This window comes from Amphiura filiformis, chromosome 9 (genome assembly GCF_039555335.1).
Source record: "Amphiura filiformis chromosome 9, Afil_fr2py, whole genome shotgun sequence".
NCBI classification, from domain to species: domain Eukaryota; kingdom Metazoa; phylum Echinodermata; class Ophiuroidea; order Amphilepidida; family Amphiuridae; genus Amphiura; species Amphiura filiformis.
This window is the reverse complement of record NC_092636.1, coordinates 55,574,862-55,589,519: the sequence shown is the minus strand read 5'-3', so window position 1 is coordinate 55,589,519 and position 14,658 is coordinate 55,574,862. Positions and strand designations below refer to the sequence as shown.

The following is a 14,658-nucleotide window of genomic DNA, read 5'->3' as shown; positions in this document are numbered from 1 at the left end:
TACCACAATGTAAGTGTGATAAATTTGTTTAGTGGACCAACCATTGAACCAATGGATACTATCTCAAAACTAGAATTAATGCTGACTTTATAGCCCATTTATGGCTGCGTAGTATTATATGTAACCAAATCAATCTTATCAATAGAAAGGATTCTTAAATACTTGAGAAAGTTCCTGCAATCTTAGGCCAAAAAAAAACATGTTTGTTTCCTGTAGCGCATACGCATTACATTTTGACTGCTTATTTTAGCATTAGAATTTTTTTTCACTTTTCAAAGGAAAAAAAAAAAAAAAAAAAACAGAAAAATCACAAAAATTAAATAAAACACTACTAAAGTAAACATTTACACAACAAACGAGCATAGTAGAAAACTACTGGAGAAAACTTCACACATTTTTTTAAAATAAAGGGGATCATAAATATTCTTGAATATGTTTTTTTTTTGTGTGTCGGAGAGATCCACTGTATATTCCCATTCAATTTGCAGCAAAAAAGGTATTTTCGTCATTTGAAGACATGGATTAAAAAAAAACACATTTCACATTTGACTTTTTTGACAACAAACATTGTTTTTTTGGCCTTATTGGTTCTTAGCCGTGTGATATGACAGGATATAACACAGCTCAGCGTGTGTGCGTCGATGCGATACTCGTACATGCTATTTGAACCAATCGGAGGTGCATGTCAACAACGGGACTCAGTGGCGTAACTCCTATGGGCTCTGGGGCGCGCCCGGCACCCGGCTAAGGGCACCCTGGCCAGGCCTGGATACACATGCATTTCGACACGATAATACTTTGTTATAGGAACGAAGTGGACACCTTTACCTTCATTTAATCTTCATTTGGGTGCCCCCCTCAACACAAAATTTTAGCGGCAACCCTGCGCTATAAAAGTGCACTATAACTTGTCATTTGAAAGACCGAAATTCAACTTGATTATACCAAATTAGTGGTATTTAAGCCTGACATTTCAGCGGCTACATAATTGTTTTAGGAAGAAGGGATATTTTGTACTCTTGCTCCCGGGCGGCTTAATTTCTTTATGCAACCATAATGGGCCGCAATATATCACTAACCGCATAGGCCGAGGCAAGGTTCATTATTGTCAGGGTTAGGGTCTTAGGGTAAGGGTCTTAGGGTTAGGGTTAGGGTTAGGGTTAGGGTTAGGGTTTAGGTTTAGGGTTAGGGATTAGGGTTAGGGTTATGATTATATTCGTATTTATTAGTACTAATATACTAGTAATAGTATATTGTGTGTATGCAGTTTATTCCGTAATCAATAAGTATCATAAACAAACACCTTTCTGGCAAAATGAATCATAGCACAGTCGTGTAGGCGTTAGACTATGGATACATAGGTTGTGGGTTCGAACCCCAGTTAAACCGTTGTAGAATTTTAATTCTATCGATTTCTTTTATTTTATTAAGTAAGAGGAAATAATAATGGTAATAAACTCGTGTTATATCTAGCCTCATAGGCCTATAATTACATGTATGTACTATGTGTTATCGCATTGCGGCCCATTATGGTTGCAGAAAGAAATAACGCTCCCGGGCGCCACAACCTCTAGCTACGTCACTGCAGCTAGTGATAAATCTTGAAAAGTAAAGCCATTGGAGAAGATGAAAACATTTTTTGTTAACATGAAGTTCATTGAAAGATGAAATTAATTTGATCGGAAACACTATTTTTTTAAAAAGTTATTCGGTAGGTATGGCTTTCAATCAAGGGCATAGCAAGCTTTCTTGGTCGGGGGTAATATTTGAGGGCAAAAAACGAAAGCAATTTTGCGCTTGCATAATTTTGACCCGGGATTTTCAGAGGGAATTATACATATACCAGTTTTCTTAGAGAGTATGTACATTTAAGTCTTTGATCTTCCCAAAAAGGCTTTATTGAGACAATGTGCGGGCTTAGCGAGCAAAATGTTTGTATTTTACGCTATTTGGGCCCATGATCTGGGTGGAAAGGGCTTATACTTTGATCAGCTCCTAATCGACGGGCCTTATAACATCGCGGATTAATATCAAAATATTTTACTTTGAGAATTGTTTTGTCACACCTCTCCAGAAGCATCACAAATTACTAATGCAAGTCCTATACTTTCGTCTACTTTCTTTAACACACAAAATATAGGCCGGACAGGTCAAATAATGGCTCTCTTAACGTGGGTCTACTTTTGGCGTAGTGGTAAAAGCCTAACAAGTCCTGCCTATTACGAGCTGATCAAAGTATAATTGTGCTTGTGAGCAGCCATGCAAATCTTTGTATTTTGCACTATTTTGGCCCATGATCGGGATGAATTTTGGTGGAAAACGGGCTTCTTGTCCCTTTTTTTTTCCTTTGCGTTCCCGATTTTTTTCTCTTTCAATTTTTGTCGGAAGAGCACTTTTCTCTTTCATTTTTTGTCCGGGTGGGGGGGCTTTGCACCATGCACACCATTGGTTAGGGGCACCCGATCTACTTTCGCCCCCGGGCACCCTGAACCAAAGTTACGCCACTGACGGGACTGATCAATTCTAAGCCCTAGGTAATTCCTTGTAATATGTAGGATTGAATTTGATTAAAATTTGGTATACTTTGTATGATATTATTTTATTTGAATTGAGTGTTTAAGAATGAGAATAAAGGTATTGTTTTTATAGTCAAATCAACAAATTCTCGATCATGAGAGGATGTACCTTTTGCGTCAGCATACTTTTCATAGAATAACACGATTGCTCGACCTGCATGACCGAACCTTGACCTTGCCTAGCAACGACCGTGTGATTGGTCAATTCACAGAAGCTGTGTTTGCACCGTAAGCGCCGGTATTTGCGTAGTACGCTCGATGCAAATAACTGTGCGTACCCAAGTTGGCTCTTATGATCGTGAATTCATTATTTTCGCTATGGTGCATCTATCGTCTCATATAACACGGGGGACATCGTTATTTTAGGCGTAAAACAACTCGGCTACGCTTCAATGTCACCCGTGTTATATGAGACAATAGATGCACGACAGCGGTTAAAAACAATACCTATATTCTCTAAATATGTAAAATATACAAATCTAGAACAGTGCTCCTAAATGGCGGTGGCACGCAATACATACAAATAAGCACTCACAACATAGAAGACATATTTAGCATAACATATAATTATATTAAATACATACTTGTTTTGAAGGTCAAATATTCTCTGGCATTCATCCTTGTATCTCTCCTGGTGTTCAGCGATTCCAAAACGATTACCACGAGCAAATTTAGCAGTATCTGTCTCTCCCATCTTTGCCTGCTGAGTAGAGTATGTTCTAACTACATCTATCACTTCCCATCTTGATAACTTTTTAATCTGAAAATGGTAAAAATAAAAATTATAAATGGCCATTTCTGTAAATCCCAGAATCCTTTGCAAAAGTAACCGTAAGTACATGACACCGATGCACATATCATAATATGTGACGTGTCATGTCAAAAGCAGACACTTGGGCAGGATCGTAAATGGAGAAATAGCCAAAAATCTGTCCAGGGTGATTTTTTCACAATTTGGGTTTGTTGTGAATTTGTGATATTATTAATGTTTAAAATATTGTCTGATAGTTTCAGACTGGAATATTACTGGCATCTGGTATTTTTTGAGACATTTTTGAAGATAATTCCTACTCTTAACATTGTCAATAATATTTTTAAAGGCCGATATCTCAATTTCCAATTTTATAATACCATAACTTACGAATTCAATATCTTCAATTAGGAATGTCTGATTTCATTGGGGAAAACAGCGTTGTGGAGCAAAGAATCTCTATATTTAAGATATGTAAAAACCTCAAAATTGATAACCTGCCCAAAAGTGTCTGTTTTTGACATGACACGTCACATATGATCTTCACTGTGTCTGTCAATGAGCGCAGTAACAGTGTTTACATTGATTACAAAGGATTCCGGGATTAAAGAAAAGTTCTATTCCAATACAACTATAATAAGAAACAAAGATAAAGAAACTACTCTTCTAGTCTGATGTCACCTGTCAATAAAACGCAAAAAAGGTTTATTTACAATCTGTTGTGATGATTCAAATTTCTGGACACAGTGGAAAAACAGCGTGCCCTTTAGTTCGTTTTGCACTTTCAAACCATCTCAAAAGCCAGGTCTCTCACCATGTGAACAATGGCTAGAAAAGTTGCTTTTTGCCTTGTAAAAGTACCGCCGGATGAATAAAACTTCCTTTTATGCATCAGACGCAAACTAGTTTCTTTATGTCTGACTTTTATTATGCCCCACATCTACCCATCCTACACATAGCTGCTCACTTCTCCTATGGATGAAAAATATGTATTCTTATTTCTAAAGACAGCTTTCTTTACCGTACATTGTAGTTAATTGTTACAGTTTTCTTATAATAAAGGTAATATTGTTACTTTTTACTTTACTGTTATGTTATCATGTAACCTTTCAAAATGTATAGTTTGAAACTTAATATTATGTAATTCTACAGTTACCCATAAGGCGACAAAAAAATACCCTGTTCTACAGGCCCACCTGATGCAGATTTTCTATTTGGGATTTTTAAAAACATTTGTTGCATGCATGAAAACCAGCGTTACCAGCCTTTATGCATAAAATCAGCTGTTTGGGGCAAAAAGTACATTTATTTTGACTGAAAAAAAAAATACATGTGAAAAAATTGCAATTTATTTACAGAGTCATTTGGTAACAACAACAAATGACTGAACAACCGACACTACCTGAAAGGTCTGTCTGCTCGTAGAACAGGGATTTTTTTCTGTAACCAATTTTTTGTTTGATATTTACTGTTTTTTTGTTGAGTAAGTGTCCCTTTTGGACCAATAGTTGTATTTTTGATGTTACAGACTTGATTAATAAAGGCAAAAACTTCAAAAAGAGTACTTGTAATAATCATTGAGAGTGCAAAAGAGAGAGAGAGAGACGGAATAAAGAAATGAGCGGATAAAATTGAAATTAACTGAAAAACATTACACTGGGCCTGTTCCAATCTTTGATTTACAATTTGCAACTCACGATTAGAGAAATATTGGGCCTTTTCAAAAGTTCATGGCCGTGTGTCATGAACTCGCCACCCTTAGCGTTACATGACAAATATTATGAATTTTTACACCAACCGGGTTTCTAATTGAATTATCTCGACAATCATCAACCCTAAAATAGCAAAAGTATACATTTTTGGAAAGCTGAAGGCATCAGCAATTCCAATATATACATTTCAACTCATTATACAGGGTGACCTGCAAGTTATACAGGGTGGAATAAAAAGATTTTGATAAAAATGGGTCACTCAATGCATTGCTTATTACCAACTTACAGTAATAAACTGGAAGTAAACAACATTCATTTGGTTAGAGGAAATGGAGAGCCAACTGACTTGGAAGAAACCAAAATCACAGCTGTTTGGTAATCTCGAATATAGGGTGTCCCAAAGTATGTTAGATTTTTTTACAATTCAACATATTTTGAACCTAAACATTTTCCCCCTAACCCATACAGAAAAAATATGTCCATATTTAGATTCCTCGTCAAATTTCCCTTCAGAAAATCTATACTTTGAATATGATAGGAAAAGTAATTAAAATTTTACAGTAACTTTCAGATTTTGAAGACATCTGCATTACTTACTACAGTGTTTAATATGACAACGGGTAGTTTTGTATGGAAAAGTTTGTATTTACTACACTAAACCAATCATAAATGATTAAAAACAATTAGTAGAATTGTTTAGCTGTAAGGCTGTGAGTCGTTTAGATGCTAAATAGAGTCCAAATCCAATTTACAGCCTTTACAGAAGCAGATTATGCACTAAAAATACCAATCCCATAGAGTTTGTGTGTACCACATCTCCCACCACCACATTCTCCACCACCGCCACCCTGCCCATTCTGAATTCTATGAAGCACAGTGTCAGTATTAAAAAAGTTCAAGTATTTCTTTTTACAGGGTTGAGAAAGTGCATTTTATTTAGCAATAAAATGAGACCACAAGCATGACAATAACTTCTTGCTTGACAGAGATATCATCATTTGTTTTGAGTCGACTTTGGCAAAATGTAACATGCTCAAGACACACAACCTCATGCAATCTGTTTCTTGTGAGACACTGATGTGTTTAAATAAAAACATGACTCATACAGCTATGCACCATTGGGTCATTCCAGTCGACCCCATACACCTCCTATAGAAGACATGCCCTTAATCTCCCATGTAGATTTCAAATGGAGTCACCCATTCAGGTAACCCCATTTGAAATTCACACCCTAATGTGGAAGATTAATGTCATGTCTTCCATAGCGGGCGATGGCCCATACTATGGGTTTCAACTGGAATAGCCCATTATACATTCATGTACTTACATCCTCCTCTGAGATGCCAAATTTGCGCAGCAATTGTTTGGCCTGTTTTAAGTTGAGTCTTCTTAAATCAGCGTCCGTTCCTGTGACTGTTTTCTTCTCTCTTCCTGGTGTGTTAGCTTCTTCTTGTTTCTCCTGTTGTGCCTGAACAGATCACATAAAAACAAAATAATTTCCTATGTTAAAATTAACACATTAAAATGACAAAGGTTTCTAATTTCTAATGTTGCTGCATATCAGTACTAATATGAAAGATTTTGATAAATACCATCCTATATCATGTTAAAAAGGCAGATTTGGACACTTAGGTCCGTATGCACAAAACAAGTTAGACCAGGTCTAATTTTAGACCTGGTCTAACTATGGAGGTTACACCTAGAGAGAGATCCCTTTAATTTTTTCTTCTCCTCTTTTGCTCCAAGCAAGTCCAGAAATTAAACTGCACCCATCTAATATTAAGCTACATGTATCTGCCGTTAACAGGATCTACTATAATATACAGTAAGGTATGTAATACCAAAATGTGCCTTCTCCGTAAGAATAATCTCCATAGTTAGACCAGATTTGTTTTGTGCATACAGACTTCACAGGTATTGTCTCTAATATCAAATCAAGTGACGATTGGTGCCTTGTTTGAATGGGTTTACAAGAACCTTGGGAAAAAAGAAATACCTTCACTCAACCTTGTTGGTCACTTACATCATTCAGTCAAATCAAGTAACGATTGATGCCTTGTTTGAATGGGTTTACAAGAACCTTGGAAAAAAAGAAATACCTTCACTCAACCTTGTTGGTCACTTACATCATTCAGTCAAATCAAGTAACGATTGATGCCTTGTTTGAATGGGTTTACAAGAACCTTGGAAAAAAAGAAATACCTTCACTCAACCTTGTTGGTCACTTACATCATTCAGTCAAATCAAGTAACGATTGATGCCTTGTTTGAATGGGTTTACAAGAACCTTGGAAAAAAAGAAATACCTTCACTCAACCTTGTTGGTCACTTACATCATTCAGTCAAATCAAGTAACGATTGATGCCTTGTTTGAATGGGTTTACAAGAACCTTGGAAAAAAGAAATACCTTCACTCAACCTTGTTGGTCACTTACATCATTCAGTCAAATCAAGTAACGATTGATGCCTTGTTTGAATGGGTTTACAAGAACCTTGGAAAAAAAGAAATACCTTCACTCAACCTTGTTGGTCACTTACATCATTCAGTCAAATCTAAAAGAAACATTCACGGCACAATAATTACTACATGTATGAAAACAGATATTGCCTACCTTTGTTTGTGTGGGTTTATTAGGTACTTTAACATAAGAGAAACCTTCACCACACCCTGTTGGATCAGCTACACCTGATACAGCCAACAGGCATTTGCCTTTCATAGCTGAGATGAAGGCCCTCGTGGTATTCCATGGAGCTGTTTTCACCTGAAAAAAACACCCAAAAAAAAAGTCGTTATTTTCTAAAAATAAGTACCAATTTCCTTGTTCTTGTCTGTATGAACACATTCTTGGCTGTATTTTTGTGTTTGTTATAAACCTAAATCTTACAGCTGTAGATACGCCTACATGCTCTACCTTGCTGTAATCAACTTAAAATATTTGGATAAAAAAGAGACATTTATTCTTTAAATTGCAATATATTTGTGATAAAAAAATGTTTTTTAAAAAAGCGCAGTGATTTATACTGCGCTACGCACAGGCACAACGCCTAGACGTTGATCCACAAGCCTCAGCACACTTTACAGGTTGTCGCTGATCACTACGGCCCACATCATTCCATAAACCATTTAACAACAAATCAGGGACTTTGCTGCTATAGAGCGCACACCCTAGACATTCCACAAATAACCATCGCAACCAGGATCAGCTCCCCAAGTTTCGTACGGGTTACAACGAGACAATTAGCAGTAAGTTCCTTGTCCAGGGAATTTCAAGCTAACTTAATTTTTCCACATGATCATATTATAATAGAATCAAAATAAATTAAAGGATGAAGCAGTGTACAAACACTACATAGTTAAAGGGAAATGTAATGAGATAGATACTACATGGTTAATATCGGGGACATAGGGTAACTATTTTCCCCGGAGGTACTGGCTAGGGGCCTGTCACCCCGAACCCTCTGGTTCGTAGCCAGTACCTTGAGGGAAATAGTTACCTTATGTCCCAGATATAAACCATGTAGTATCTGTCTCATTACATAGAACTTTGCCACTTTCATTTGTTATTGACCAATAAAGTGGCATGATTTGCTCAACACCCAAATGATGTGTCCTCTGCAGTAAAAACATTTATGCCTCACCCATTATTTATGTTTTCCTGTCTTCGGTACATTATTTGGGTGTAAAGGATACTGCATTACCCTATTTCTTATTTAACCTACATTGAATAGCTCTAGAATTGGTTTCAACTTGGCTGTAACCAAATCTGAAAAAAAGGCCCCTTTTGGACTTGATTGGGTGAGAATTGCATGTTTAGAGGAATGCTTACCTCATCGTCAATCTTTTGGAGATCTTCTTCATTATCATCTTCAGGGGCAAAGAAAGACTTCTCACCATAACCAGCATCCTATATAAATGAAGAAAAATACAAGTACAAACAATCATTATCTATATAATAGCTAAATAACCAGCATGTTAAATTCAGAATGTAAAACTTTACCACCCTATTTAACACTGTGTTCTCCTCGTTGGCAAGGAAATGGGTCAATTATAGGACACGACACTTTGAGAGGAAAGAGTGCGTCCACAAGCATTTGATGCTGTAAACTATGCATGACTCCGAAAAAAAAAACCCATACCAATCACGCTATGCAATGTTGTTACTAGGCAGCTGGCCGGTCAATATAATTTGGTTCACCTCAAGTTCGGTAATGATGCATGTGCATATTTCGCTCGCCGCACTATTGAAACGCGACCGTAAAGATAAACGCACCGAGTGTATCAAGCGTACAGGTGCCATTTGTCGGCACGCTTGCGGCGCAATCGCAAAAAAGCATTGACGTCACTAATGAACTTGAGGTGGGATGAACCAAATTATAAGATCAGAGCTTCTGCAAAGTGTGCTCACGCATTTGACATGATGCTCAGTTACACTTTTGTCAAAAATTAAAAATAGCAACAGTAATGGCTGCCTCCATATCGTCAAAGCCTGGGTTTCAAAGACTACACTAATGAAAGACAGAGATAAAAAGATTTTATCGCGTCTGACATCATCTGTCAATCAAACTCGAGCACGGTTTGTTTACAAGTGTCGCGTGATGATGACTTGCTGAACGCGGCGGTATAAGCGGGCACATTATTGTTAATTTTGCACCTTCAAACATACACACCATCTCAAAAGCCTGACCACTCAAAAATCTCTTTATAGTAGGAAACTTTCTTTCGCTAAGACACCATGTCAACAATGCCTAGAAATATTGCTTTTTGCCTTGTAAAAGTACGGAATTTTTCGCCATTTTCTGCTATTCCTTTTCTTGGACCGGCACCAGATAAATCGGCCTTCCTTATACGTGCTATTAACCAGTGTAAACCAATCAAGGATCGTAATTGACAGTGACATCAGATGCGATAAAATCTTTTTATCTCTGTCTTTCATTATATATTGCTTCAACTAGATTAGTTCTGAAGTTTTGGAGTGAATGTTGAGTGTCATGGCCCTGATATTACTCACTCCAATGAAGGTAAAAGGTAAGTATAATTTGAAATGGCAAATTGTGTTCTGGGTGGGATTTGTTATATACATGTATAGTCAATCAACTTTTGCTTCTTTCATTTTGGCACAGCATTTTACACCCAATGTCATTATATAACCTGATCTACTAAGCATATTGCACAAATCTCTAGATATCTGCTGCCAGAGCCAAACTAAAGAATATGGCATAACAGGATACTTTGCAGTATTATTTTTTTGTAATTTTAAATGTTCCAAACAGTTTTGCCTTGTTTTTTGTTTTCAGTTTCAAACTGCTATAGTTCATCTGGCTTCCTCAAGAGAGTGAAGTCAGTGTGTGCGCCAGAGCTTGTAGCATTAAATCATGTGTGTTGACTACAAGAACTAACATGTTTACACCCGCTTATGAAAGACAGTACATATGTACACGTGCAAAGTAACCGAGTACTGATGTTACTCTGTCAAGGAAACCAAATGGACTATACGCAATTGCAGCTTACGGGTTGAAAAATATTTTCGCAGGCTTTAAATTTGTTGTTCAGAAATTAACCAAGAAAAGAAAAATGTCCCAAAAATAACATCTCTGTAGAAATATTTCTTACATTTAGCATCCCAATAGTAATTTGTTCTTCATTCATTCTTGCTCTTTACTACATGCACACACTTTTGTAACACTTATCATTCAATTTTGGGCCTTTACCATAAAATCAAAGGGGTACTTTAAGTCCCCATAATGACAATCCAATATCCTTGTCATAATCTCTTCGGCTTCTACACACCTTTAATCTTTGTTCAGCAGCCAACATACTGTAGTAGGCACAACACTGTTCAGGTGATACCATTGCACGAATCTCTTCCTCAGTTGGAAGACGGAAATCAGGTTTAATTACCCACCAATTAGAATCCATACCTGATGACGATAAATATTTTAAGCAAAAGTTAAATAATTATTCAAAAAAATATATCTCATTAACTGCTTGCAAAACATTGTGGCTAAAGCAACAAAAACATAGAAACAAAGGGTTTTATACCACAAAATAATGCTGTATGAAATATAGTATTTCAACATAATCATGTATTAATAAACAAAGAAGGCATGATTAAAATTCAATCATCAAAGTATTTGAAGAAACTGTAACACTGCTTTGTAAAACCCAGTTATGTGAGTCACCAAACAAAACAAAAGGAGAAAAACAGCCATCAAACAGCTGAACACGCTGAAAACGTTTGTACAGAGCAAGCGTAGAAAAATATAGCTGTATGCAGCCACAGATAGAATCCACCTGGAAGTTGTTGTAACCAAAAGTTAACATTTCCATCATTTGCACCAATGTGTGGGCTATGATTTCAGTATGTTCTTTTGAACTCATCCGGTAATTTTTATTGGGACACCATGTAAAATAAATAAAATCAATTTTGGATTTATATGGCACATTTTTCCAGAGGATTCAAAGTAGTTTTGCTGCTACTGGTGAAAAACCTGTGAGAGTGAGCATTGATCGGGATAAACCAAGTGCACATACAGCCCTTAGGAATGGCTGGGGCTTGAACTCGGGACCTCAGTGGTGCAAGGCGAGGGAGCAACCACTGAGCCAACTCGCTCCACCAACCTGTGTATAAGGATATCACAAAATAATAGCCTCTCAATACTGAATGATTAATAACAGAATTAAACTTACAAAATTCAATTAAATTGAATATTAGCAGCATAATACAAACAGCAAAATTAAAACTATATGAAAGAAAATAAATAAATCATCTGATAATAAATTTATATCACATTATTATATCAACAAAAATAAATCTTAACACATGATTTCAACATGGCTTATGATAGAATGTACCCTCATTATCTGCATAGGTTTTCATCCATGTGTAGTTTTGTCGCAGTATATAAAGAGATGGTCCTGTGAAACAAAAGTGATCAATTTACCTGATATAACTTTGACTGGCAATTTGAGCATGTTGAATACAAGGGTCATATCGAAAGAAACATCTTAGTTTCCTCCTAACAAAATGAAGATTTTGATATCATTTGAAAAAATGGAACCAATCTGTATACCAACCAATAACAGTATTTTTGGTATTATGAAGTGGTTAGAGTATTACCTATGGGCAACAAGGTTCTTGATTCAATAGAATAGGATAGGATAGGATAGGATAGGATAGGATGAGAGGAGAGGAGAGGAGAGGAGAGGAAGCTTTATTTCACACAGAGGTCCAACTCAACAAAGTTGTTCTTCCTTGGGGCCGTAGACATGATACAACACACAAAACATATTAGAAAACATATTACATGTAAATTATGATTTGCATAAAATCATCTTAAAACAGATCTAAGCAAAAGTTAAAAGTATACACACTTTTTTTGAAAAGCTGTAAAGTCCTAGATTTTTGAATAGTTTCATTTAAACTGCACCTAAGGGTCTACAGGATCAGAGAGATACACTGGAACATAGATGTTTAAGATCTTGTAAACAAACAAAGCTACCTTGAACACAATCATCTGCTAAACAGGTAACCAGTGCAAAGCTATTGTAATATGAGCATCTGGTTTAGTGAAGGTTACAAGTCTGGTTGCAATGTTTTTGATTCTCTGAAGAAGTTTAAGCTATGTCTTAAAGAAGTGAATTTCCTATTTCCTTTGGACCATCATTTCATCATTTCCTTTATCTAAATGTCTACGAATGTGGCCAAATGCATGTCACGTTACACACTACAACAGATGACAACTTTTTATTAGTAAAATGCTCATACACACACACCGAAATAATAAGGCAGTGACATAGTTATTATCCCATGTCAAAACTATCTGCCAACAAGTCTGATTAGCAAAATGGAATTCTTGAAGGGTAAAGATGTTTCGTGGTTCCAATGTGCTTACTCACCTGTTCTTTTGAAGTCAGCACAGAGTTTCAATCTCTTTCTGATACTGCTCTCAGAATGAGTTGGAAATGCCTTCTTGATATCCTCCATCTTGATCCTCCTAGGACGATCTTGACTCTTCCAGAACAGACGGTATATGAACACCTGCAAGAAGTCTCGGATGTGATTGTTGGCTTTCTTAGAGTTGGGTCCAGGAACTTCAATTAAAGGACATTCTTGACCGACTGTGTAGATGTGGCTCACACTTCTAATATAATATCTAGATTTTGTGGAAAGATGACAACAACAACAGTTATAATTCCTTCCTACTTCAAACTTAGTCCAGCAGCAGAGCAAGACAGACTGCTTCACATTTCATTTCATTTTTCATTTCATAGCTTGCTTCTCTTTAATGATAAAGCCCTTTGAATGGTACAAAATGAGATATCCAGTTTTTTTAGAAATTTTGGTTCAGGACCATAAAATATTAAATTGCTTAATGCTCTGCATGCTAGCAATATGCTTCAACATAAAAGGCCAAGTTTTGAGGTATTTGAGTTATCCTAAGAACCACTGAACCAATACAAGGCTTGTTTGTACTCGTGCTAATGCATTTTACATGCTGATTCCAAATATGGTCATGAAAATGTACAATTCTGAAATTTTTGAGTTTTAAATCATAATTTGAACTGAATTTGTTATCTGCAGTCGATACCCATGTTGAGAGGGTTAGTACATTATAACAGTGCTATGAGCAAGTGTTGGGCTTTATTCCATAACTGTACTGATTTCAGTGTTAAAAGAAATACATGTCAATCTGCTGTCACTTACTTGTGTCTTGTTCTGATAATCAAGAAATCTGTCTTAGGAACTGTATGCATGTAGATTGGTGCTCTGTACAAGTTGTTCTCCAGTGCCTGCATACTTTCACCAGGTAGAATGTTACCCAGAAATGGAGATGTATGCACAAATTTGGTTTCTCCATGCTCATAAGTGGGAGGCTTGGGTTCTGTTCCTGGTTTCTAAAGTGAAAAATATCAAACAAAATAATAAGACAAGATAACATATATAATCAGCTTTGTCACATTGGAAACACTGTATGTACTTCAATACAGGCTGTATCAAAATGATTGGTACCCATGCAGCCTTCTTGTCAGGCTGTATCAAAATGATTGGTAATGATTGGTACCAATCACCTGCTGCTTCTTCTACATTCAACATTAGATCCTCTTGAAATTACAATTTACTGTTTAATGACCTTTTATGACATAAATCTACAAGAAAGGTGGATGTTATACTGCATTTTGATGTGGCATTCTTATCCCTACACACTGGGTATTGATCGGTAACAATCATTTTGATACACACTGTATAATGTCAAGTGAAACAAGAACAGAAGAGAGTGTGCATCCACATGTGTATGCAAGTGTATGTTTGTGATTCAAAAGAAAATGACAGAAAAAAGGCAACTACTAGTAATTAAGTGTGGGTTTGAGAAAATGGAGAATGTGTGATGAGCAAGAGCAAGGAAAGATACATTGATTCAGAGTTGAGAGTGGGGAGAGAGAAAGAGAGAAAAAATGCAAACAGAGAGTTTGTTGTATCATACTTGGCCAAAAAGGTATCTGCCCATCCTCGCCATTCCATGATGGGCGTGGCAGATGTAGACTCTCATACAAAAACAACATGGCTCCCGGTGAGATTCTTGGGCTTTGACACAATTACTTTGGTGCATATTGATGAACT

The 14,658-nt window shown here is 36.5% G+C and overlaps 1 protein-coding gene across 1 annotated transcript in view; it reads right to left on the bottom strand.

The window, feature by feature from the left end:
- Window positions 1-14,658, bottom strand: part of LOC140161194 (transcription initiation factor TFIID subunit 1-like) — a 173,453-nt gene that overhangs the window by 129,644 nt on the left and 29,151 nt on the right. The window contains 7 exon segments of the mRNA XM_072184643.1: window positions 3,161-3,336; window positions 6,367-6,507; window positions 7,651-7,800; window positions 8,866-8,943; window positions 10,827-10,957; window positions 12,936-13,192; window positions 13,744-13,934. Of these exon segments, the coding sequence (XP_072040744.1) occupies window positions 3,161-3,336; window positions 6,367-6,507; window positions 7,651-7,800; window positions 8,866-8,943; window positions 10,827-10,957; window positions 12,936-13,192; window positions 13,744-13,934 (1,124 nt within the window).